General features: G+C 39.2%; 1 protein-coding gene across 11 annotated transcripts in view; it reads left to right on the forward strand.

Moving 5' to 3' along the window:
- The window catches only part of MAP7 (microtubule associated protein 7), a 112902-nt gene that overhangs the window by 51190 nt on the left and 35177 nt on the right, over nt 1–26535 (forward strand). For all 11 annotated transcript variants that reach the window (XM_061474897.1, XM_061474896.1, XM_061474894.1 and 8 more), the window contains exons 2-3: nt 14451–14519; nt 19829–19906. In XM_061474897.1, the coding sequence (XP_061330881.1) occupies nt 14451–14519; nt 19829–19906 (147 nt within the window). The remainder of the gene's footprint in view (nt 1–14450; nt 14520–19828; nt 19907–26535) is intronic.

Consider the following 26535-nt stretch of genomic DNA (forward strand, 5'->3'; position numbering starts at 1 on the left):
TCCCAGAGAATAGTGACAAGATTTCCTAAACTGATTTGATAACTGGGGGAGTAGGGAGTGGTGGTGGTTGTAAAATTACCTGTTTTTTATGCTTGTATGTTTTTCATTTCAGGTGACTGATGTATCTCGGCCCATAATGCAAGCTTCTTGTTAACTTTTAAGGTTCCAAATTCAAGCACTGAAGAGTTAGGAAATTTCAGAGTGAAACCTACCCATGCAGCTAGGTTTCATCTAGCTTATGCATGTACATACTATCAAATAATTAAGCATGTAGTTGTGCTCTTGAAAGTTAATAGCCCTCTCATCAGTAAGGCTAAACAACTGTGAATTAAGTCAGGCTTTGATCTATCTCAGCTGTACTGTGCACCTAAATTTGTGAAGACACACCTTAATGGAAACTTCATTGCAACGTTTTTCTATATCAGTGTCTTAATCTAGGATTTGAAACAGTTTGTAGTTTAGTTACAAGAAATATTAGTCCAAAAAGATCTGTGCAAGTCACAGTATCAAGAATGAGGTTATCTGTTGTAAAATATTGAGCACTTGAGGGTTTTGGTTTAAAATAAGTTCTGGGGTTTTTTTTGTTCTTGAATACTTAACACAGTGTTAAATAGATTTCTTTTGATTACAGCATGATGCAGTGCTTAGATGTTTTACATTATCTGTCATTCATATAAAACAATAAAAAGCTAGATCAGAAGAACAAAGCAACAAGTTCCACACATCCTATTGTTTGTTCTGTTAGACACAATCAAACAGGCACCATGGTGGATTTTCCCCAGGTAACTAAGGTACCAAATACAATGACAATACTACTTCTTTTTTTTTTCTCTTTTTTTTTTTTTTTTTTTATATCACCCTCTGATTTGGTGGATATTCAGACTACCTGTGTATATAAGGCTAAAAGCAATGGGATGAGGTAAGCAAACCACACAGCTTTGTGTCATCGGCAAACTTGCTGAGGGCGCACTCAATTCCACTGTCCATTTCACCGACAAAGATGCTGAACAAGACTGGTCCCAACACCGATCCCTGACGGACACCACTCGTTACTGGACATTGAGCCATTGACCACAACTCTCTGCGTGTGGCCATCCAGCCAGTTCTTTATCCACCGAGTGGTTCATCCATCAAATTGATGTCTCTCCAATTTAGAGACAAGGATGTCGTGTGGGACAGTGTCAAATGCTTTGCACAAGTCCTGGTAGATGACATCAACTGCTCTACCCCTGTCCATCAGTTCCGTAGCCCCATCATAGAAGGCCACCAAATTGGTCAGGCAGGATTTCCCCTTAGTGAAGCCATGCTGGCTGTCACCAAGCACCTTGTTGATTTTCATGTGCCTTAGCATGCCTTCCAGGAGAATCTGCTCCATGATGCTGCTAGGCACAGGGGTGAGACTGACTGGTCTGTAGTTCCCCGGGTCTTCCGTTTTCCCCTTCTAATGGGGCTTATATAAAGCCCAGATTCTGTGAATTTTCCTGCTGTCTGGAGTTGAGAGGTAGCTGTTGCTACCTCTGTAGTTTGTAGCTTTTGTTTGCCTAAGGCTGGAAGGAGGACTCTAAACATCTCTGCAAAATGTGTGAGCTGCAGAGCTTTGCCTGGGAAACCCAGCAGCAGTGAAATGGTTACCTGTGTTACTTGTTACGTTACTACTAACTTGCAGGTGGTCTAGAATTTATCTGGCTCTGGGAGACCAATCCCAGCAAATGTTCCAGGCATAAACCCAAGTGGCCTGTTGTGGTGGTATGTGAAGATAATTAGGTACCAGGAGCAGAGAAGCTGTCTTTTGCGGTGTTTTATGCCTCTTTAAAACACTTGCAGCCCTTTTTTGGGGTGTGTGCGTAGAAGCACTCTAATAGTTAAGAATGTGCCTACAGATACACAACAAAAGGGAGATTATTAAAGCAGAAAAATAAGCTGCTGAAATCTGTCTTTTCTATATAATGTCCAGAAAAAGCAGTACCTATCTGAATTTGCTCTGAATTTTTGATAGAAAAAAAGCAGTTCTAAAACCTCCCCTTGCTTCCATGGTCTAAATTTTCCCTGTCAAGAGCAAAGCTCAGCAGTCCGAGATGTCAGTGAAGGATTTGTTCTTACAAAAGGCATATGCAGCCTGCACCTGAATAGATTATATGTATGTGGAGATGTCCCCATATAGCAACAGATTCACTCTGTTACTGTAGAAAGGGATTATTTACTGTGAGACAGATAAACAGTTGTGCCTTGCTTTTTGAGTGATCAGTACGTTGCCATGGCAGAAGTACAACCGTTAAAGGTCTGCTCTGTATCTTAAACATGAAGTCACTGGGATGGTAGCTATGGACCTCGGTGCAAGCAGCCTTAAATCCTGTCAGACTAGTGCAGCCTGAACAAATTTGGGAAGAGTTGAAAGCATAGAGAAAAGGGTGGATATGCACTGAGTTCAGTAGGAATGTGATGGCTTGTCTGTGTTAGTGGATTGGCAAGAAGAAAGCACTGTGTCACTTTGGGAGCTTGTGGGAGTCTCCTGAATTAATCAGTAGATATTGTTCATTTGGTGATACGCACATTTTAGTTAAAACGCATATGTCATCAAAAGAATGTTTTATTCTATTTATTTTTGTGGAGAGAAATCATTACCATCTCCTGTTGGAAAGCTGAGACCAAAGACATTGCATTGTTTTTAAAAATGCTTAGATTTCAAACTCAAATTGCTTAATAATGTATAGCTAAGTATGTGTTTTCCCCTTCTTTCTATCCCCATGTTCACTTTACTGTACTGCAATTCCTATCTGTAGAATTCAAAGGCTGCAATGTACTTTGATCCTTGTGCCCTCTGAACAAGAATAGCAAATAATGAATACTCAAGTTGCTCTCTCCAGCTTCAGCATCTGACCTTGGGATCAGTGTGATACAGAAAGCAGGCTACTCTGTGCCTAATTCTTCAGGTCTCAGCGGCAGGTGTCAGCTTCAGAGTGACTTGGAAATACTCACAGGAATTACTTCATAGTTTGGAGCAAGCTCTCTAGTTGAAGTCCAGAAAAGTTTTTCATCTAGAAAAATATACAGGTGCTCCATTTCATAATCTCTGAGTTGACTTTCCATGTACAACTACTACAATACACCAACACAGGTCCTGGATGTAGGCATCTCTCTGATGTTCTGGTAGGAAATACTGCCTGCAGCAGTCAGAAATCTGGGAAGGAGAGGGAGCTGGTGCACTTGCAACTTGGCTGAAATTGTTTTGCCTTTAAGCAACATGGTCATGAATAAATCACTGCAGGTTGCCTGTTGCCCAGTCTTGGCATTTGTAGAACACATGGCCAAAGACATGCTGCACAGCAAAAAATGCTGGGTGTCTGGAACTTGAGGTTGCTCTGCATGCCTTCAGGTGAAGGCATTTCAGCTTTTATTTTGGTGCTACATACTTAAAAAGCTTCCATTTGTGTATCTCATCTGTATCTGGCTGGGCTTGCTAGCCTTCTGGTCAGCTGCAGAGCCACTGCTTCACAGCACAGGCATTTTCAGCAGATAACAGGGACTTTTTTCCAGTGTCTATGTTAATACAGTTGTTTCATATTGCAATAAGATGATGCAGTATGATTATCCAGAAGAAATAATGTGTCAGCTTCTTTGTAAGTGCTGTTACAGTTATTGTGTTTCTTTTATCTTTATGAGACTCTAAGTGGCGTAACGGCTCTCCTCCTACAAAAGCCCTGTTTGGTATGCCCTCCTGCTTTATTTAATAATTTAGAATGCAATGCTTTTTAAAGCCAACATAGTCAGCCAAAAGTAATCTTTTATAAATATGCATCTCCCCTAGGGCAGTTACACAATTTTAATCTTAAAAAGGTATCCCTTTCATTGTAGTTATTTGTGTAATCCAGTTTTATGTCTGTGGATTGTTTGCAAAGAAATCTATTTATGCCTCTGATTTTAGTGTTTTACAGTTCAGTGCTGAATTAGCTGTGGGAGTTAAAATCATCTGTTTACCCTCCTAGTCTACAATATAAAAACAATGGCAACTTCTGTACTATTCCATGAGTAGCAAACACTAATGCTGATGAGTTTTCATTTCTATTTAGCAAGGACACCAGAGATAAGGAACATTAGTAATACTGCTTTGTATGGAAACTGATGGTAGACTTCTGTGACAAATGCCAGAGCAAAAAGAACTGGGATGGTCACTGCAGCTTGTTGTCTTTTTAATTTCTTTGTATTTGCAAACCACACCATTGAGCTCCACAGTATTGGAAGCATGAAAACATGTACTTCAAAATTCTAAAAACTGAAAATATTTTAATATTAAATTGATTCATAGGTGTGTTTCAATAAGGCAGGAACTTTGCTTTGCTTTACTATTTCAGCAAGAAATTAAATATAGATATTCTGAGTCAAACTTCTAACTCGCAAATGTACTCTGTAAGTAATGCTGTTTAAACTTTAAAAGAATAGGCATTTTACATTTGCTAATGATGGAAATTTCAAAAAGCTTACATTTGAAATTGTGAAGACTTGTATTAGCTGTACTAAAAATAGCAAACTGGTCCATAGTCTGTAAGTACTTTTTCTTCACCCTAATTTCCTCAACAGTTCCTTTGACCTACTTCCCATAACAGGAGAATCTAAGAGTTGACATCTAAGCAAAATTAGGCACACCTCTTCTTTCAAAACGAAGGTCTAGATCTCAGTTTTAAATCACTGAAGTGCATAAGATCTACTGCCTCACTGCTATAGTAATGGGCAGAGCCTTGTACATATTTTAAAAATAATTTTATCAGTGTTACTAGTTGGAATATTTTGTTACAAAAGGATTTTGATTGGAGCTCTAGCATATAACCATACTCGTTATGCCAACAGTTTTCTGAAGCATTTAAATTAAGAAGCCTGAGGATGTTGGTTTGGATGTGTTTCTGTTTTTCTTCTGAAGTGATAGCTCTGTTAGGGTGTTGTGGATGGAATAGTGTGCTTCACTCATAAGAGAAACAGCAATATATTTATTACCTTAAAAAGCAGTGATTTAACAAGAGTTAATAGTAAGTATCACAGTGGTTTAATAAGATTCAGTGGCAAGATACACTTGATATTTACTGCATAGAAGAAAGGGTAAGAAAGAACTGTCAAGGAGACCCTCCTATTGAGTCGTGGGGCTTGGAAAGGACCCCCTGGCTTTCTAAACTCCTTTGAGAGGAGTCTAGGTATGGCTGGATCCAGACTTAGTCACAGTCTTGGTCAGCAGTCTGTCTAAAGGATTATGTATGTGCAATCAGTCCTCTATCGCTTAGCTAAGATTTCTAAGTTTACTGTTGAGGCAAGGGATCTCTTAACCTCAAGGAATAACCTTGAGAGGTGTCCCTACTCAAAGGGAGATCCTGTTGTGCAGCCCACTGCCTTGAAGAATTGCTCAGCGGGCCCTGACCTGCCTCTATTTGTAAAGTAAGATGATTGATTTATAGTCAGGTTTGCATGTCAGTAACACATCTGAGTCACTGTTCCATACACTCATTGACTACCATGTTGTCATTTGTTTTCCAAAGTCCAGAGTAAGCCGGATGCAGCCATTACAACACCTGCTGGTGATTATGGCTCAAGTGGCGGGGGGGGGGGGGGGCAGAGGGCAGCAAAATGACACATAGGGAAGTCTTTCTAGTGTCTCCTTACGAACTGTCTATACCAGGGCTTTTGTGAGGGCTTGAGGTTTTTTTGGTGGAGGGGGCTTGACAGTGTGTGAGTGTAGACTCTCCATCCTGACACTTTGATTCTGTTCCTATGTGTATCCTCTTCCCCAAAGGATTAACCTGAAAGAAAGCCACTGTAAGAAAGCAAGTGGATTCCCCCTTCCCTAAAAAGATCACAGCTCTTGTGACCAAGCTGCTGCAAAATGCACATTAATGTCACTCAGGCCTCTCTTTCTATGGGAGTACTCTGATTCTCTTCTTCTCCCTCCTACAACCTGTTGCTCAGCCCTACAGTCCTCGCATCCCCAGGCAGTTCCCTTGCATTTCCATTCTGTTCTGCTAAAAAACATCTTGATTTCTGAGATCAACCCTAGCATTCCTCTGAGCCTCCCAGCTGAACTCCCAGTCTCTGGGGCTTCCTGGTAACACCCGGAAGCAGTTTGTACATAGTGACTCAGAGCAAGGAGTTCTAACCCTGCTGGTTTGTCCTGCCCTCAGTAACTGTTCAGGGAGAGTCTTCTGGCTGCCAGGACAGTACATCGGCTTCATGGGAAGGGCTCTGCAATATGATTTTTAAAGGACGAAGTTTGCTTCAGAATGGTCTTGTGGATAGGAGCTGACTACTGGCAGACTACTTTGGAGGCCAACAGCAACCTAAGAGCCACCATTTATTACTTCCTGCAGGAAAGGGAATTTTTAGGTTGTTGCAGAGGAGGAGAAAAGGAGATGTTTTATAAGACTAAAATGCTGATGCTTGGTTCCTGTATGGTTCAAATGTCGGAGTAAACATCTTGGATGCAGGTGTTCTGAGCAGTACGTACAAATAGATTGCAGTGATGAAAAAAGATGATGGTTTGGTTTTATGTTCAACCTTTTGTGTTTGGATCTCTGCTTGATCCATCTCCGTGCTTCTCATCAGGGTTGTGTTGTAGCATGTGTTAGTTGAAAGTAAGAATTTTCTTGATGTCTTGTTTGGAAGCACTTTGATAACTGTTATGTATGTGTACCTACGAGCTTACAAAAGCAAAGCTAGTGCTCACTGTAGTGTAATTTTGGTGCACTAAAAGTACTGTTTTATAACAATGTTATGAAAAAGCACATCAGGTCCTGGACAAGACTGGGGCTTCAGAGTGTGCTTACACAATGAATAAATGAAAGCAAGGAGTAGCCTTGACTCAGTGTTCAGCTCAGAGGCAGCAGCCTAAGAAAGTTGATCTGTCCAAGGTCAGTCCAACTTCCAGTACAGTGCAACAATATCAGAAAATGTCTCCAGCTGTGCTGGAACTGATTGCCAGGGCACTTCTCCCCAGGATCTTCTTGTGGGTAGTGTCAGAGTTGTTACTGACAAGTGGGTTTTGTGAAAGCTGTAGTTTTTTAATAAGTGCACATGTGAGTTTTTTCTTGTTTATTGAGACTTACTGTCTCCTACATTTCTGAAAAGGAGAGCAGATCATAACTTTATCCTGACTTATGCTGAAGATTTCAGTGTTAGACATCTGTCTGCTTGGGTTTATGTTTGTTTCTGCCACCTGAGCTGCATTTATCTTGGTAATTTTTGGCCAGCCGTAGGATTTTCAGACCTGTTTATCTCTGCAGAAATCACTGTCCTTTGTTCCCAAGCTTCTAATTTTAAAGCACAAATAGAAAAGTATGGAGTGCAAGTATGGAATGAATGCGGTACTTAACTCTAGAGCAATTAATGACACTAAAATATTACCTAGTGTGCTGTTTACCTAAGTGTATATATATATATATATATGGACACTTGATAATACAAAGAATAAGGCTTGCATGAGATATTTTTCTGAAAATATGGAGAGTAGCTTTTACATGTATACATATTACTAAAGTATTATTCATAAGCTGTGGATGTAAGAAAAAGCAAGAGTCACAGGCAGTGGGAAAGATTTAATTCACACTGAACTTAGTTTTTGCTCCACCCAGCCCCTAGGTCATGGCTCATGTGGATTTGTTAGTAGGATAAACACTCCAGTTTTGCCAATAATGTGAACTCTTCAGTCTTAAAATTCAGTGCTGTTGCTTTAGAAAAGAACAGTCAGTTACTGAATGCTGATTCTTACCCAAGTCAGGTATTCAGGATTTCAGACTTAATGCAGCTCTGCATTTAAGCTAATAAAAGTTGTCAGCTCTGACCTCTGTCCACACTTTCAACACACTCCACCCAGCACAGCGATACCTCTAGCCAGCTGCTGCTCCCTACCTGCTAGATAAAAATGCCTAGAGTAACTTCACTTCATTCTTGCTTATACAGTCCTAGGAAGCCCTGGTTTCTGCTTAATCCTGACTAGTTCAAACTATGCAGTTTTACACTGTGCTTATTAGGCATAAAATACTGTATAAGCATATGAACGACAGTGTGGGGATTTTGTGTTTTTTTTTTTTGGCAATGTTCATAAGGGAATAGTTGGAGGTGGAATAAGCTGTATTTCCTCTGCTATGTATTGGCACAAGCATACCTGTGCTTGTGCTCTCATCCATGGCTGTGCAGCTCTCATACAGTTCCCCTTTTCAGAGTCTTGCTAGGGTGCAGTTCTGTGGGGTCTGCTGTGCATGTCTTGCCCCTGACACAGTTCTGTGACACCATCTCTTGCTTGTGGTCCCCAAGTGCCCCTTCTCACTGCATTTCATCTGTTGGAGATTCTGTTTCTGGAAGTAGAGACCTATTAGTACAGCTGCCCATGTTCTGTGGCTGATCTTCTTCAACTTGGTTCAAGGTAAAACTAAAAGCTGAACCTACAGATACCGTTCCTAGTACTGGTCAGCTTTATGCATTTCCTTTTCGGCCTTTGAAATGTTTAAATACTAAATTCTGTGCTACAACTGGTTTTACTTCAGAGCTCAGTGTTTAAATGTGTATGTATTTAGTAGCAGTACATCTCTTTTCTGCCGTCCCTTTTGCAGATAGAGAAGCTGAAGCCTAGTTTTCCATTTCATACTATGACATATAGTAATGGCGGAGCTGGAAGAGAGTTGCTAAGTGTTCTTTGATTCCACTCAGGGTCTAATAGACCATGTTACATCTTTAAGAGGCCAAAATGCAATGATCTTGTATCAATATGGCAGCAGAATCTTTTATGTTGCTTTGATGATTGTGTCCTCCAGTTTATTTTGCAAATTTAACTTGTTCTGGATTCACAGGAGTATGACCTAAAGTAATCAAATTTCAAATGTGACATTTCTTTCTCTGCTATTGCAAAATGAAGCCAAGAAAACTTCATTTGAATTCTTTCACAGAATCCCAAGGGTTGGAAGGGACCTCAAAAGGTCATCTAGTCCAACCCCCCTGCAAGAGCAGGGTAACCTAGAGTACATCACACAGGAACTTGTCCAGGCAGGCCTTGAGTATCTCCAACGTAGGAGACTCCACAACCCCCCTGGGCAACCCGTTCCAGTGCTCTGTCACTCTCACAGTAAAGAAATTTTTCCTGATGTTCACATGGAACCTCCTATGCTCCAGTTTACACCCATTGCCCCTTGTCCTATCACCGGACATCACTGAAAAAAACCTAGCTCCATCATCCTGACACTCACCCTTTACATATTTGTAAACATTGATGAGGTCACCCCTCAGTCTCCTCCAAGCTAAAGAGACCCAGCTCCCTCAGCCTTTCCGTTGTTTTCTGTTATCAAGTTAAGTATTTGATATCAAGTATATACTCATATATATATAGGCAACATTTTAACTCAGGTATTTAGCTTGTATTGCCAAAGTATATGTTGTTCACAGTATTGTTTCACACTTGCGTTTTAATCCCCCAAAGCTGCCTTAAAATAGAAATTCTATACTCTTCTATTCTTTTAAGCTGTTATCAGTAGCACATATCTTAAAATAATCTGATAGATGTGCATTTTTAATATGTCTGGACTTTTATTTCTTTGTTAAATTTACATTTGCATACTTGCAATTAGGCGTTTCATGCAGACTTATGTAACACTGGAGGAGAAGCATGTGATGAAAGGAGGGAGGAAGAACTCATGGAAAATTGAGCAACTGTGTGACTACTTTCAAGAGTCTGTATTTCTGGCAGCTGGAGCAGATTATTCCACAAGTTTGAAGCAGCTCTGTCAAAGCTCTCCTCACGGCAAATTGGAGTTTCACTAACCTGCACTGACCTGCTGCAGTTTCCTACATCAGTGATTTTTGGGTGACATGTTAGGTAATGTTGAGCATAAAGTTGTAGCTATATAGTAGTAGAGATACTGCTTTAGTCAATAAAAGTTGTAAGGCCAGAGCAACCCTTGTGCCAGGCCAGTGCTCTGCTACCATCAGTTGCTACCCAGTTACTGACCCCTTAGCAGGAACAACTGAAGTAAAATGGATAATACAGCTCGATTTTAAAATTACTATAAAATATATGCTTTTACCTGTAAAGGGGGAGAGGGGGAATGTTTCCAAACACAGTAATATAGTGTTGCACTGATGCATTTAGAAAGAAAACAAGGTTTTGATTCTGCCAGCATTTCACTCTGTGGGCGATTCTGTGCAGTCCCTGAAGTCCATGCACTGGATGGGTAGATGAAGTTGCATATTTTTAAGCCCTGCTTAGACAAAGCTTTTCATCTGACTTTCTTATCTGGAAGTATTATCCATGAGGACAGATGTTATATAACATCTCGCCTGCAGAGGAAGGCCAAAGAGAAAAGTTTAATATCTAACCAGACCATCCTGGCTTAGAGAGTTCATTTGCAAGTGACTGTTGGAAGTCTGTTCACTGAAACAGGTCCTTGCAAAGTGAAGGTGGCACGGTGCAGCTCTTTACAGCTTTTCCCATCAGTGGGAGGTTGGGGTGGAGTGTTTACCTGTATGATGTCCCATTCAGTTGGGATGGGTAGGCAGGAGGGTTCTTTTGTGGCAATGGGAAAATCACTTAGTGTTTTGGTTTAACATCAAAACCACTAGAAAGTAAAAAATACAAGGCAGAAGAACCATATATCAGAAAATACCTTATGGGGTCGAATAAAAGATAGTCAGACTCCTCTTTGTGGCACGCATTGACAAGACAGATCACAGAATCATAGAATGGTTTGGGTTGGAAGAGATCTTGAAGCTCATCTAGTTCCACCCCTCTGCCATGGACAGGGACACCTTCCACTAGACCAGGTTGCTCAAAGCCCTGTCCAGCTTGTCCTTGAACACTGTCAGGGATGGGGCATCCACAGCTTCTCTGGGCCACCTGTGCCAGTGTCTCACCACCCTCATAGTAAAGAATTTCTTCCTTGTATCTAATCTAAATCTGCTCTCAGTTTGAAGCTATTACCCCATGTCCTATCCCTACATGCCCTTATTTGTCCTTCTTCAGCTTTCTTGTAGATCCCCTTAATGGAGCGGAAGGCTGCTCTAAGGTCTCCCCAGAGCCTTCTCTTCCACAGGCTGAACAAACCCAACTGTCTCAGCCTGACTTCATAGGAGAGGTGCTCCAGCCTTCTGATCCAGACCCTTTGTCGATCTTCAGCTCTTTAAGTTTCCAGAATGCTTCAAGCAAAATATCCTCTTACTTCTGACACTTCTTTATACAACATTAATTCTCTCCATGTAAAGATAGTGGTTCAAGATAAGCAACAGAGCAAGCATTAGGTAGTTGAATTATTGTCTCTCCTGGCAGGAGTTAGGTTAGTGAGTCTAGATGGGACCTATGTTGTCAATATTTAGGTTTGGATTTTAGATGTTTAGTTGTCTGATTAATCTGTTTGTATCTTAGAGCAAGAGGTATTTTATGTGGGAGCACACCTACACTAGTTACTAAATACTTGTGCCAATTCTTATTTGATATCCAGCATTGTTAAAACTTATGGTTGTGCCATCTATTCTTTTATTCATCACTTGTCATATGAGTGGTGGTCATATGAATGTGTACTCAAACTGTGTCACAAAACATTCCAAGGAAATGTCAGAGAAGGAAATATGGAAAAAATATTATTCTGTGTACCGAGGCCCTGTCACAAATGTATCATCTGGATGGCTTTTAGACCATTGTTTTGATGTTAATGGAGCATTATGTAATCCCATGGCACAATGCTTGAAGAAAATAATGTACATGTGCTTTATGAGAGATGCAAAGAAAGTTGTGCTGAAACTGTTGGAACATCAGTGCTCTCACTAATGCTCAGAACCCATATTTGTATTATTTTATAACAGTTTTATATATGGTGCCCTAAGCCAGGCTGATGGGAATCCTGATGTAGGTTTCGGGCCTCTGGGTTTTGTTGGGCTGACTTTAAGATGTGACAGTTCTTACCGTGTTTTGGAATGAATATTTGTTAAATTCCATAGTAGTTACTTCTGCAGATCACGAAAGACTTCATACAGTTGTTAAGGGGAGTGGGTTCTTTTTGACGATTTCTTAAAATTGCACACCTTTTTTGGTGACTAATTTTTTGACTGCTGCTATCAGCAAAACCTAGCTTTTGAACACTGAAGAGTTGACTAACACTATCTTCCTATTTCCTTCACTTGCTTCCACCCCTCAAAAAGCATCATATAGATTCCCACTTCCGTACTCTGCCTCTTCTCACCATATATTTTGTTTCTGTAATAGAATCATAGAATTATAGAATAGTTAGGGTTGGAAAGGACCTTAAGATCAGCTAGTTCCAACTGCCCTGCCATGGGCAGGGACACCTTACATTAAAACATGTCACCCAAGGCTCTGTCCGACCTGGCCTTGAACACTGCCAGGGATGGAGCATTCACACTTTCCTTGGGCAACCCATGCCAGTGCCTCACCACCCTCACAGTAAAGAACTTCTTCCTTATATCCAATCTAAACTTCTCCTGTTTAAGTTTTAACCCATTGATTGATGGCTTGGCTTCATGAGCGAAGATTTGGGAAGGGCTTTAACCACACTTACTACAAGCACGATGACGAAGGGCATGTGGGGTATGCAATTCTGGTTGGAAAAAAAGGCTGCTTAGGCAATCAGGAAGTGTCCGACCAGGACTGTCATCTCCTGAGTGATCTCGAGCTACCCATGTGCTGAACCTCCTGCATGCAAGGTGGATCTGCAGCTTCCCATGTACCTTGTCACCTACCGTTTCGACCCTCGCCCGTCCATACAGACAAGTGAGAGTGAGCCCTTCCAGACTGCACAGTGAATTTTTTAGGTGAGGGCAGCTTGTGCAGAACTGGTCCCACCCTTTACACCGGAGGTTTAACTGCCATGGCCTAGCTAGCTAGGATGGTGACAGCAAAGTCCTCAGGTCATAGGTTTTGAGTTTTAACCCATTACTCCTTGTCCTGTCACTACAGTCCCTAATGAAGAGTCCCTCTCCAGCATCCCTATAGGCCCCCTTCAGATACTGGAAGGCTGCTATGAGGTCTCCACGCAGCCTTCTCTTCTCCAGGCTGAACAGCCCCAACTTTCTCAGCCTATCTTCATACGGGAGGTGCTCCAGCCCCCCTTTATGTTTATCCTTTATGTTTATTCTGAAATGTGCCTGTGGAAGGAGGTAAAGGGGAAACAAAGACTTTTGTCAGGCCGTGAAAGGCATGAACTCACTGAGGCCCTAAGGCCTGAGTGTATATTGCTAAAGCTGGCAAACACAGGAAATGCTTAGAGGCATCTGAAAAAATCTGAATTATGCTTTCTAAAGTGCATCTAACACAGTGACATCTGTCTAGATTTTAAAGCTGGGCTAATTGGGTTTTTTCCAACTTTCATTACTAGTGATATTTTAATTCTAATTAAGTTAATTTATTTTTTTTTTTCCTCTCCCAAGCTTTAATGATATAACTGTCTCTCTACCCTTGCTTGCAAATGTTTTCAAACTCTTTTGTGGAAAGGTTCTTAGAATTCTAACAGTCTGTCTTTAGACTCTTCCCAGATTGCTGAGTTCTGGACTCAAACTCTTATATAGTAGAACTGCTGGATACAAAGATGAGGAGTAAGCTGAGAAAATCATGGCATCTGATTTCCTGGCTTGGCTTTTAATTATAAATAGATGCTGAACCAAGGATATGGCTGAGATTTGAAGTGTAATAACTTATCTTTTTGGTTTTCTTTAAAAAGGGTTGTTGAAAGGGCATTCAGAGTCCCGGGCTTAACTCTTTCTATCTCTTTTCTGCCAGGGCATCATCAAAAATCTGTTAAAATGATGGGAATATCTTCTTTGTTAGAATTCATTCAGGTCATAGATTGTCCTATTCAATTCTGTGTAATGTCTGTGTTAGTAATTTGTAGAGTCTACAAAGTTTTGACCAGTATCTTGTACTGTACCTTTAGAAACCTGGGCTCTGCAAGTCACCTTTAACAACACAGTTTCCTCCCTATTGCATCCAAACATTGAAACATGTTTGATGGTTTCTTCTTCTATGTCTGCAGACCATTATTCATTTTGTTATTCCCACTAGCTTGCTTTTATTAGTGTCATTAATAAAGCTTCCTGCAAGGGAAATTAAATTTAAAAAATTAAAGGCTGCTGTTCTTTGAAGTAGTAGTTTCCAAAGCATCTCCAATAAGAAAGATTAAAAATTAGCTGTTTGTATAGCATTAACATGGGGGGGGAAGTAATATATCTTATTAAAAACAGCTTTCTTAAAATGGAATCTTCTTGTTGCTCTTTTCCTCAGCTTGAATGGGGAACTTGTATTGGCTTTGGTATTTTCTGTGTAACCTTCAGGACTTTTTCTATGCAAAATGGCATTAAAGTGGTATTTTAAAATGGTCTGGTTTTAAAGGGAATTTGGTGATGTCTAAGTTGCATTATTATAGTGGTTGAGCTATTGTTTAGTGATATGATTAATTAATCTCTCATTTTCTTGCTTATTTTAGCAGCTGAAGGTTCCAAGATACAAGACAAGAAAGGCACTTCAGGACAAACCAACACCGGAGCTAAATCAGGTACACCATTGCACATGCTTTGTTTCATAATGCTGTCTGCCTCAATGGTGTATGAAAATCAGCTGTTGTCTTAGGAACTTTTAAAATGCTTGATGCTCTTATACCTCTCTTACTGTTTCAGTCAAAACTGGTATCATTGATTGTATTCAGTTAGGCTGGAATTTCTGATTTTTTGCAAAGGAGCAAAACTGGAAAAAAAACCCAGACTTTTACTACAGTTTAGGAATGAGGGTTGGGAAGAGAGATAAGGCAAGAGAAGCCACTATACCTGCATCTGTGCTTGCATGAAGATTATCTGTTGTAGGCAAAGATTTTCATCTTTTATCTAAATGTGCTTCTGTTCAGACATTTCTTCATTTACCACAAAGCATGCCATATTCTGTAGTACACTCTATGCAGTAGGCAGATGTTTGTCATTGCTTCACCATACCTGATTAGTACACTGTGTGGATTTAATTCACTCACTTACACAATAGGAAGTCTACATACTAAAATGTTTAATGTAGTCCTTAATGCTTAATGTAGCATTAAGTTAGAGAGATTAGATATCTAAATTCTGCCTGTATTGCAATTCAGGTATGCAAATTTAAAACATGCAGTTAATAATGATCTTGTTTAGGTGCCTGAAATAGCATAGGTACTTGTGTTGCTGAGTATGAGGCACACTGTAAGCACTCCTTTCTCAACTCCTTGACAGCTTGGCAGCTCAGTGGCTGTTTTGTATTGACAGACTCTTCTCTGTCCCCAAACTGAATACTTCAGTCCATGTCCCCAGAGGGAAGCAATCCCAGTGCTGTGTTCATATCTCATCTCATCCCTGTCAGGCAGTGCTGGGTCCAGCACAAAGCACCACATTCACAGCTGTTCTCAATCAGAAAGGCAATGGGGGGGAAAAAAAAAAGAGAATGAAGGTAACAATACCTGCTTCCATGGCAAGCCAGAACTCTTGGTGATGGACAGTGTTCAGCATCCACTTTATCCTGCAGTAGTTTAATCCCAGTTTTCAGTTCTCAGGAAAGTGTCCTGTGCTCCCTTCTTCTGTGCTTGTGTATAGAAAGGAATACAAAATTCCTTGGGTTGTAGAGAGGGAAGGCACAGGCATGTGTGCAGGTTTTAGGTCTGCACACAGCTGGTGAGAGTCTCTGCTGAAGAGAGAGCTTCTCAAAGCTGGTGGTTTGTTGTTTGGTTGGTTGGGTTTTGTTGTTTGTTTTTCTTTAGACTGCACATGAATTCTTGTCAAATGGTTTTGGTTAAAAACCAAACTAAAGAGTTTGCAGCAGAAGGGACAGCTGTCACTATAAACATCGTCGTTATTCTCTGGAAAGTGTCTACAGTCTGAACAAATATTATGAGTCCAAGGCAACTCTGCATATATGTATGGGCGTACAAAGGGAGCTGGACAAATGGAAGACAGTTTGCGATCCAGGCAATGCATCTTTTCAAACAGTGTTGGTTTACCTTTCTTTTTCCCTGAGCCACCCCTGTGAACTAATGTACAAACGAGCTGTTGTTTTTCCACCTGATATCCCTTTCAGTTTCTTCAGCATCAGAAATTAGCAACCTAGGGGTTGAGGGCAGAAGGGCATTTGTGAAAAGAGATTGAGAGGATTATAGATGGAAATGAAGAATAGTAGTAGTCTGACTTTTGAAGTCACACTGAGTGCAGATGGTAGGTGCCTGAGCCACAGAAACTGGCCATATGTAGTAAGTACCTATGTTAGTTACTAATTTAGCAAAATTACAACCTAATTTCTAGAAACGTCAACTGTGCTTAAGAGTTCATTGAGTACTAATTATATAGAAGATTTGAAAAATTTGCATATTCCTGTTTTTTTTGAGGTTTTTTTTTTTTAGTATAATAAGGGACAAAAAATGACTGATATTTCAGTGCTGAATTTCTGCAAAATACTGTTCATGACCTCTAAGCTCTTTTTTATGAACTAGTAATTTATTTTAAATTATTTTGGACACACAGTAAGTATTGTAAGTTTATGGAAAAATACAGGTTTAATTTCCAGAAGTAGGTACAAAATTAATTACCCTTCTATAGAACTAATATGGCTTATTTAACCGCCAAACATAATAAGCATAAAATTAAACATTTGTATGTTATGCTTAGCAAGCTGTTTCACTACAATGACATGAGTTCACATGCATTGCATGGTAACCAGACTGAAACTTCTACAACAGCATGTGGGTTTTTTGAAGTGTTCTCTGTAAGGCTTTGCATATGCCCAGTTATCAATTATTTCTATAAGAATTGAGGAATTCTTGCAGGATTTGTTGCAAATGCTGTGTTGTGACTCATAGCTATAGCCCAATGACAAATGTGAGCAAGATGAGTACAAAGTACCTTCCTTGTGTGTTTGTCCTTCTATTCCTACAGAATAATAAGAAATACCAGTCCCCCAGGTGTTTGGTGGATTGTTAATGAGAGAGACATGAGAAATAAAATAGGGAGCAGGCCTATTGAACTCTTGGTTTGCCTCAGCTTGAAGTTCCTGAAGCTATATACTGGAGGTGTCTGTAATCAGGGGAATTCAGAATGCAGGTGTTGGACCTTGGGCTTGTAGCCAGACTTTGAAGTATCATTTTCAAGGCTTAGAAAAGACATTTTAATTAATGGTAAGATTTGCACCAGTGATGCGTGCAAGTAGTGTCCTAGTAGAGCAAAGGCAATGCTGGTCTGCTACAAAGGTGTTATCCCCATCCTTGTGCTAATATTGATTTAGCTCTTTGTGATTCCACATATATGCAAAATAGCTCATTACTGAAGACATCTTCTTACACTCTGCATAGTCTGCAAGTTACTGTGAATTCTTTAGGACTATTCTAACATCTTGGGGGCCTGGGAGAGGGGCTCTGTGTGTGTGTGTGAACACTGTCAGGTGTGTGATATAGAAAAAAATAATTGGATATCTTCAAACATGGCAGAATGCAGAATGGCAGAGGGCAGCTTTAAAAAATTTATTTTATTCTTTCCATTGCTTATAATTAGGAATTCTTAAGGGATACCTTTTCGATTTGCCTGTCCATGTAACCCTCCTGCCTCTTTGAAGAATTGCTGCTTCTCCCCAGTAGGGAAATCTCTCCTCTCAAGAAAGAGAAAAAAAAAAACTGGAAGGAGACTAGTGCATTTTAAAAGAAGCAGGATTTTATGTTATTCCCCAGTGTCTCATCATTCTCTGTCAACTCAATGTTACAGAGTCAGTGTTACAAAGTCAATGTTACATTGACTTTGCTGACAGCCCCTGAAGGGAATCCTTGTTTTCTAGGGGAATTCTTATTAGATGTGAATTTTTCCAATAGCAGTAATTACTCATGCCACAGAAATTCATGTTTTATGAATCTTATGTGCCAACCATAAGAGAGAAAGAATATTATTACCCTTTTGACCTGTGTCTGCATGCTGAAGTGACTGCACTCGAGTCAGCACACTTCTGAGCATCAGCCAAATGTTAATCTGTACCATACAATGGACAAATCTATGCAATGATATGACTAGGCATAGTTTCATAAACGACAGCACTGTGTGCTATTCAACCAACATTAAGGGTTTGATCTGTAATTGGATGATGGATTTCATTTGTCTTTGCTGGTGACTAGTTCTCCTGTTGCATCTTTCTTTGGGACTATCATGTTCAAATGTTCTACTAACTATGCAATGAGGTTTCTCCTTGCCACTCTTACTTTGCATTGCTGTTAACAACATTAATTGGGGCTGTAGTCTCTGACCATTGTTGATGATAGTTCTTCACTGACTAGAGTTCAAGACTAACTAAACTAAACCTAGTCATCCGTGAACTTGTGCATCCTAGAAATCCTGTCATCTTGATGCAGGAACTTCTGTTAGATTATGAAATGCACATTACTGAATTTTGTCTAACTTAAATAACTTCAAAATCTGCCTAGCACATCCTGACTTCGGGAATTTATTTTTGTAAATATCTTTAACTTAATTTTTATGCCCCATTGTATTGTTTTGCTAGTAACTTTTGTCATAGGTACGTGGTCCAGACACGCATAGGCTGACTTTACATGTTTTTACAAATTGCTTACTTGTGTATTAGCACTGAATTGTGACAAAGATCTGTTCTCTTGTTTTTATGTGCATTTCCATGGTGACAGTATTCTAGGTAGTTCTTCATCTTAAAATACTTAAAAGCTGAGTTCCCCTCAATATGAGAATAAATCTTGTCATTTCTTTATGCCCATAAATATTTCTGATTTTTTCTGTGTGTTTTTTTGTTTACTTGTATTTTTATTCAAAGCAAACATTCTAAGTACTAGTGAAAAAAGTTTAAAATTAGCAGCTTTCCAGGTTTAACAGGACAGGCTAAGGATAAATAGGAAATTAGTTTTGGCAGCATGCTGAGATGAGTAAGTATTTTGTTCCCATGTTGCTTGGACCAGCTCCCATCTGAGGCTGGAAGCAGGATGCTAGCTGATCAGCGTTTTGTTGTCTTCCAGAGAACTCACTGAGCAAGCAGTGGTTTTCCAACCAAGACTGGTCTTTTACAGCCAAGCCTGGGCTCTGGCACAATTTTTTTTTGTTTGTTTTTTCATATTATCCTTAGTCTTATCGCTGTGATGCAAGTGGCCAGTTACAGGTATTTTTAAGGAAATAGTGTAGCTAGCTTTCAGTCTACAATGGATAGTTGAGGAAACTGTCATCTTTCTTTATTGGAATTATACTGGTCCATGCATGTCTTATGGTTTTTGCCAGAGCTTTTAATTCATATGAATGCAAACATCTGTGGAGATCAGTATCTTGCTCTTTTCAGCAGCTCTGCTGGAACTTCTACAGTGTTTCCATCCAACCTCTTTTGCTTAAGTACTGAGCTTCTTCAGGCTTGTGAAATATGGCTCAGTGGGTTTTCAAGGCAATATGGTTGGGAAGAGGGTGCTGCATTATAATAGAATTTCCTGTGGAAGCGTTTTGGAGAGAGATTGTAGAGTAATAGACAGTATTTTCAGATACAGTAGTTTCAGAATGCTCTCAAGCTGCCAAAGTGTTACGGGCTTGGAAACAAACCAAAACTTTTTTTCCTGGGCTTTCAAAGGCAATAGTCTTGAAAGGAATTCAGAGTTACCCCTTAATTCATTTTTTTGGGAGCATTTTACATCCCGATAATTAGAATGCACTCACATTTTTTAATACTTTTTTATAAGATGGATTTATGAAAATAATCTACTTTGAAAGCAGAATAACTACAGTTGTTTAATGGTCACTTCCTTAAAAACTTGTTCATGGTATTATTTGATTTTATGCTATATGCCTAATATTTTCCCCCTCCCTCCATTTGTAGATCATCCAACAATACTAAAGGTTGATGACAGGCAGCGGCTCGCTAGAGAACGGAGAGAAGAACGAGAAAAACAGCTAGGTAAGGCCTACTGTGTTGGGGTTTTTATTGTTTGAGTTTTTTAATGGACTATCATTTGCATGCAATTTTTTTTTTTTCCAGTTTACTTTTAAGAGCATTCAGCAAACTGATAGTGCTAGATATGCAATAATGTCATTCTAGACACACTGTTGCATCTTTAAAGTAGGTCTTTTTTAATTCATGCGCATCTTGGGATTCATCGTTGCTATACCTGTCACATTCCTATTACTTTTGTGAATCTGAATGAAAAGTCGGCTGATTTCTGAAATAATGCAAGGAAGTGTCATTGTTGAAGATGGAAGTTTGAAGTTTTAGAATATTTGCCAATTAAAATTAGACTACTTAATATGCTGAATGCATCCTGTATTGCCGTACAATAGAATTGCAGAACATGTTGCCAATGTATGGTTTGAATATTTCTATATAAGCTTGTTTTATTACTAAAGGTAAAACCTTTAGTAGGTGTCAAATAGTTGTGCTCAGTATCTTGTTACTGGCGCAGAAGCACCTATGACAGGTGTTCAAGTGAATAGTGAAGGTTACATAACAAGTGACTAGTGATGGGCAATATACTGAGTGTGGTGGTGGGAGAACTATAGAATTATGTGAAGTAAAATTGTTGGCTTTCTGAAAAGAATGTTTAGCTGCAAAAACAGTCTGTGGCAAAGTATTTCCTTTTTTTTTTTAACACATTCACTCTGATTTGTTTGCATGTTGTGTTGTTCTTATGGCTTGAGAAACAGAGGTTCTTTATTTCCATTTTATAGCTTCTGTAAGTTTATAGAACTAATTCATAACTCCAGTCAGAGTTATACTGCTTTTTCTAACCTGGAGAGCCATGATTTATTGCCATCTGGTTTTAACAGCATTGATATCCAGCACCTTATAACATTGTACTAACCGTGCGTGAATCACTAAGGTTGTTTTGGAGGAGTAAAGGAAATAGCTGGTCTTCAGTTGCTCAAGGGGATAACGTGCCCTTGATATTTGCCAATCCCTAAAAAGCTGCTCCTGGAGTTGAGGCTAATGGTATGTGTAAGCTTAGTTTCTTCAAGTTCCATGGCAATTACTGGCTCATTCTGATTAGATTGTCACAGGTGATGTTTCCATGTCTTGAAATTATTTTTTCAGGTTCAATCCTTGTGTAGTAACAATGCCTTACTCAAGTGCAGGGAGGGATACTTTCCTTAAGTTTTTCTGAATTCTAATTATTCTACCTGTTGATAAATGAACAGCTGTTACTGGAAGGACGTGACTTATGTTGAGAAACATGTCATTTTGTGTGATGTTTTAAAAGGGCTTTTTTAACTTGACATAGAATGCTTCGTTCTGAAATGGGAGAGTTCTGCGTGTCCCCATGATGTACCAGTGTACTGTGTGCTCTTGCATGAAGAATTGTTTTGAACTAACAAGAAAATTGAAAGCCCCATTGTACTTTCATCTATGTATTTCTCTGCTAACATTATGATTTAGGAGCTGTTTCCTGAGATTTTTTTGTTCCAGTACAGCAAAGCAGTGATTTTTGCAATGGCACGCAAGCTTCATTTTTTTTTTTCAGTGTAGAATATAGATGATTAGTCACTCATGTCATGTGAACGGTAGCAAAAAAAATGCCTCAGCTGCCTGTCTTAAACATCAAGTTGTATAATGTTGTTACATAAATGTGCCTTGCTGAAAATTAGAGTTGGATTTTGTTAATACAGGGACATCAGCTGTGCAACAGTAAAGCAACTGAAGGAAGGGTTTTTTTCTTTTTTTCTTTTCTTTTTTCTTATATAGAACTGAGTTGGATTTAAACTTAATTCCTCTCCTTTTGATTCAGGGGATATGTCAAGTTTAGCAAAGGCTCCTTTTTAAGCAGGAGTTGAGAATTTCAGACATACCTCAAGTGAAATTATTCTCCCTTTCTCCCCCTAACAAAGACAGTGTTCAGTTCTGTGAGTGTAGAGTTGGCAGTAATCTTTAACAATTCTTTGTACTTTCAGCAACTTGAACCACATGAGGTCATGTTAGCCATCTTTTAATGAAAATTAAGTTGTTCAACCCATCCGTTGAGATCATGTGGACTACCAGTTGAATAGCAATTGTTAATTGGTCAATATTTCTGATGTTATGGGAGGGTAAATTTGAGACCTGTTTTCCCTCTGCCCCCCATTTTGTTTACTCTTAAGCTTTATTTTTTTTAAATTCCACTGTGCTGTGATAGATGTGCTTGCACTGTGGTATAATGGGTCAGTGCATGCTCTGTACTCTTGAGGATTTGCTTGCACCTGGCAGTGGTATTCTAGTGGTCTTATTCTACTTAACCACACTTGGGTGTCTAGTTCTTTTTAATGAGAGTTTAGAGAGTAGGAAAGATGAGTGCTGTCATTTTGGTTGTCTGGATACATATAGCATATGTGTAGTGGGACTGTCAATGTCTGTGTTTCTTGAGGATCATGTTACGCTATCTAATTGAAAAGAATTGAAAAGAATGATTGAAAAGGCTTCTACAAAAGTTTTGGAACTTTCTCTACAAAATGTAGAAAGCACACAGGGATGTGTATGCTATTTCAGCTAATCCCCCATCAAGAAAGGAGAGCTTTTTAGTTCCTTCTCTGTAGAAAAGGCATTATTTTTGAAATGCCCTCCCAGCACTTCTGGAAGATTAATTCTTTGGTTTTTTTCCTGTGCAATTCATGTTTTCCGAAACTAAGAAGTTGTATCAATTTGGGGGTTTTACCTTTTATAATTAGACTTGCCTTTTCACATGGGCAGAAATGAAGGAATTGCTTATCAGCTATGCTTTAAGTTTCTTATTCCCTTGACCATTTGGCAATGTTGTTTTACTTGTTGAAATGTGCATTCAGACCTTTAAAGGATTATTAGGGTAATCTTAATGTTTCCAGTGTGTCACTTGCTCTTTAGCAGTCATGTTTTCATTTCGTACTCTCTGTGCTAGCACTCCTTCCCACAGTGTCTGTGCATGTAGTTAACATCTGTCCTTTAAAATATGAGTATCAGATCTCTCTGTGTGACAGCAACCCTCTTGGGTTTTGCAAGAGAGGAATCCCAGGAAAGGCAGCACTAGGTGAGGGTGGTAGCTGTTAAACAGGGCTATTCTTGGAGGACAAAGTGAATGGAGCTGTCACAGTTTACCTGGCTCAGCTTGGCACTATGGCTTCTTTGCATGTGTCAGGCTGGGTGGTTGTGTTTGGCACTGGAGATACATGTCAGAACTGAGTAGTTTGTGAAGGCAAGCATAGTAAATGGCCTGGTCAAACTGAGAAAGTTTAATAAAAGCTACTGCTTGATCAGTAGTGGGGCTTCACACTTGATTCTGCTATATTGGTTTTATCAGTACTGTCAAACAGTGCTAAGAACATTCCCTGGTGCTGAAACTCAATTGTTCTTGCTATTAAACTGTTCTACTGGATCCTGGCAGGGAATTGGCTTCAGCTAACTTGCTGTCTCTTTGCTGATTCCCAGACAAGGTTTGGGAATTGGCAAGGGAAACCCACAGGCTTTTCCTCATGTGTTGGTTGACTACTGTCATCGTTTTGGAGGGTAGAAGTTTAGTAGCACAGGTGAAAGTTGTTCTGTGCCATTTATCTCATTTGGCCATGTTCCATCTATTACCATAGACCTGGTTCTCTGTTACTGCAAGGAAAAACCAAAATGTGTTTTTCAACATGGAAAGTTACTGGGATTTTAAAAGGGGTTTTATTCTGGGAGTCTTAGGTAGCAGCCTAGCAAAGAGAAAGAGTGGGGGATTGTGGATTTCTTGGTTTTACTTCACAGTATCTCAGTCCCTGATTCTTGAGAAAACCAAAACCAGTATTATATCTGTGCAGGCTTTATGTACACTAATCCTGCTTGAAGAGTGACCTTTTTTATCACCATTATGATCCTGGCAAGGACACATGCCTCATTTAGTTTCTGGCACTGGGGATAAAAGTTCGTAATCCTGCCATCTGACTTAACTCTTTATTTAAGGAAATGTATTATCAATCTTAGTTTTTAAAATATGTCAGGGTTTCAGGTTGGCTAGCTCCATTAAATTCTTAATACAATGCATAAGCATTAAAATAATATTTCAACATTATGATACATATTCCTCTCCCATTTGAAAGTGATCATTAATAAAGCATCACATTAATAAAAATTACATTTTTTTTTTTTGTCAGTAAATTCCTTCTGGCTTATTTGGGACAGAACTTTATCTATCTAACGTTTCCACAGTCAGAAACTGTGAATCAGTGACCCTAGTATATGAATTATTTTGGGATGTCCTCAGAGGACTTGAGTGTCAGAAGGGTTTATATGACAAGAAAACAATTTTCAAGGAAGATTATTTTAACAAATTCTGTGCTGAATGTCCCTCAGAGCATGGTTAGTGGGGAAGGATTGGCTTAGAGAATGTAACATTAACTTCAGCTTTAATTACAGCTCTGAAGTTCACCTTCTAATTCATTCAGTCAGCCATTGCTGTGGAACATCCCCACTTCTAGGTATGGTTAAAGCATCACTGATCCGTCTTTCTGCTAATGCAGCAAGGAGACAATCACAGTCTCAGACAGTGCAGAGCTGGCTGTGAGGAAAGGTGAAACAACAGTCAGAGGAGAAAGGTATTGCTGAGGTCAGTGCTGTAAAGTCAGAAAAGATAAAAGCTGCGAAGATTGACAGCGACTATAGGATCTTTATTCAGGTAAGCTGTCCATCCAAGGTGGATGCAAAAGGCAGACTGAGAAAGCATGGTGGTAGACTCATCTGCCTTTATATAGGCAATAAACCAGAAGAGGAAGAACTAAAGTGAAGAGACAGCAGAAGGGATGGCAAAAGAGGAGGTGAAGGGAAACATCCCTTGCTTCACATGGATAAATAGAAAATAGAAGCTTTGACACTTAATGCATGCTCCCCCTTCCCTCATAGCCTAAAACCCCTGCAAAGAATGGTGCTCTGTGTGTGTGTGCATGATTAGAGAAAGGAACTACAAAATTATTTCCACAAAAGAAATGTGCATGATATTCAGGTCATATCTCCCACATTAAATGAGTTAATTCTAGTGTAAAGTTGCTTGTTTTCAAGTCTTACGTGTCTGTTAATATTGGAATGTTTCTTTCTTGATTGACCTCGTTTTCTTTTGCTCCATTATTCACTTCAGCGGTGTCAGAAATACAGTCTTAATTATGTTGCTTTTTAATCTAATCCAGCATTAGTAGCTTGCAAATAAGCAGAAGGTATTAATTTTGGTTTTATTCTCTAATTTTATGTCCTTACATCACTTGATTGTGTTCAAATTTATAGATCATACTAAGTAATGAAAGAGAACAAGCATCAGGCTGTGAATTTTCTTTGTATTTTCCAGCTTTAGTGTAAATGTTCCTATGCCATTTAAACTTTCAACATGGAGGTGCTATTGGAACCACAACCAAGCTTTCTTTGAATGATTCGTGCATTTTGTCAGACAATTTATATTATTTCAAGGGAGAGAAGTATCACAAAGTTGTTAAGGCTCAGCCCCAAGAGAAAGCATTTTATTGGACCATACCTGTACTGGCACCCAACATTGGCTCAGCACCAGGTATAGATATTACCATAGCTTCTGGAGGAGCCATCATAAAACTGGGTATTTTCCCCTTGCGCATCCTGCAAATTGCTTGCTCCTTCAAGCTGACTGGACTTCTTAGAAGAATCTTTGGTTTCCTGTAGGCTTATCTGCTGATTCCTTCTATCAGCAAAGCATTTGATGTATGTGTTGCTCTTAATACAGCTTGCTGTGCTTCTAGAAGTACACCTGTGTATTCAGAATAAGGCTTAATTTCCCTAATTTTTACTTTAGAGTAGGCTTTTTTAACCCTTGAGTGAACTTCGGGTTTTTTACCCTAGGATACAATTTGTTAATTTGTCAAGTGTGGCAGGAAGAAAAGTTTCTGCAAAAGCATAAATAGGGACATGAGAATGAAATAAAAATGGTATTTAAGCATTTTTATTTTTCTTGACGATATCATATATCCAAGGACACTAGATTATTTCATTGTATATACCTACCTTGTAGATGGCAAAGCTGAGCCCTTAAGTTCGTGCAAGAATGTCAGTAGTGCATATAGAAAGCAGTGAAAACAAAGCAGATATTCTCCATTGATACTTTAATAAAAGAAGATATAGGAAGTAATCCTTGAAAAAAAAAATTGGAAACAGGAAAGATTATTTCCTTATCTGTGGAAAAAGGTAAATTAATGAAAATATATATTATACTTTTTCTCAGAAAACATATGTTTCATAAATCATGTTTTTATGTAGTTATTAAATACTTGGTCCAAGCATAAAATTAATAGCTTCCTCATGTTAGCAGATGGGTGGATATTTTCTATTGTTTTTGCCTGTAACTTAAAGATGATAGAGAGAGGTAACTTTTATATTTGTTTGAAGTCAGATCTGTTTCTTTAGTTATAATTTATTCCAGTTAGCACTTCTGTTTGCCTTGGTTAATCCGTCACTAATGTGTGTTTCTGTTACTGAGCTGTCTTCCCTTATCACACATGTATGATTTTATAATCTCTCCTTTGAGGAGCAGAAAGCTCAATATTAGTGCTCTGTCTAGAGGTTAAGCACTTCCCCGAAGTGAGAGTGTATGTGAAAGTTAACTC

The sequence above is a fragment of the Pezoporus flaviventris genome, unplaced genomic scaffold (genome assembly GCF_033815535.1).
Source record: "Pezoporus flaviventris isolate CSIRO_AGI_PZ_B2104156 unplaced genomic scaffold, CSIRO_AGI_Pfla_v1 ptg000081l, whole genome shotgun sequence".
Taxonomy (NCBI): Eukaryota; Metazoa; Chordata; class Aves; order Psittaciformes; family Psittacidae; genus Pezoporus; species Pezoporus flaviventris.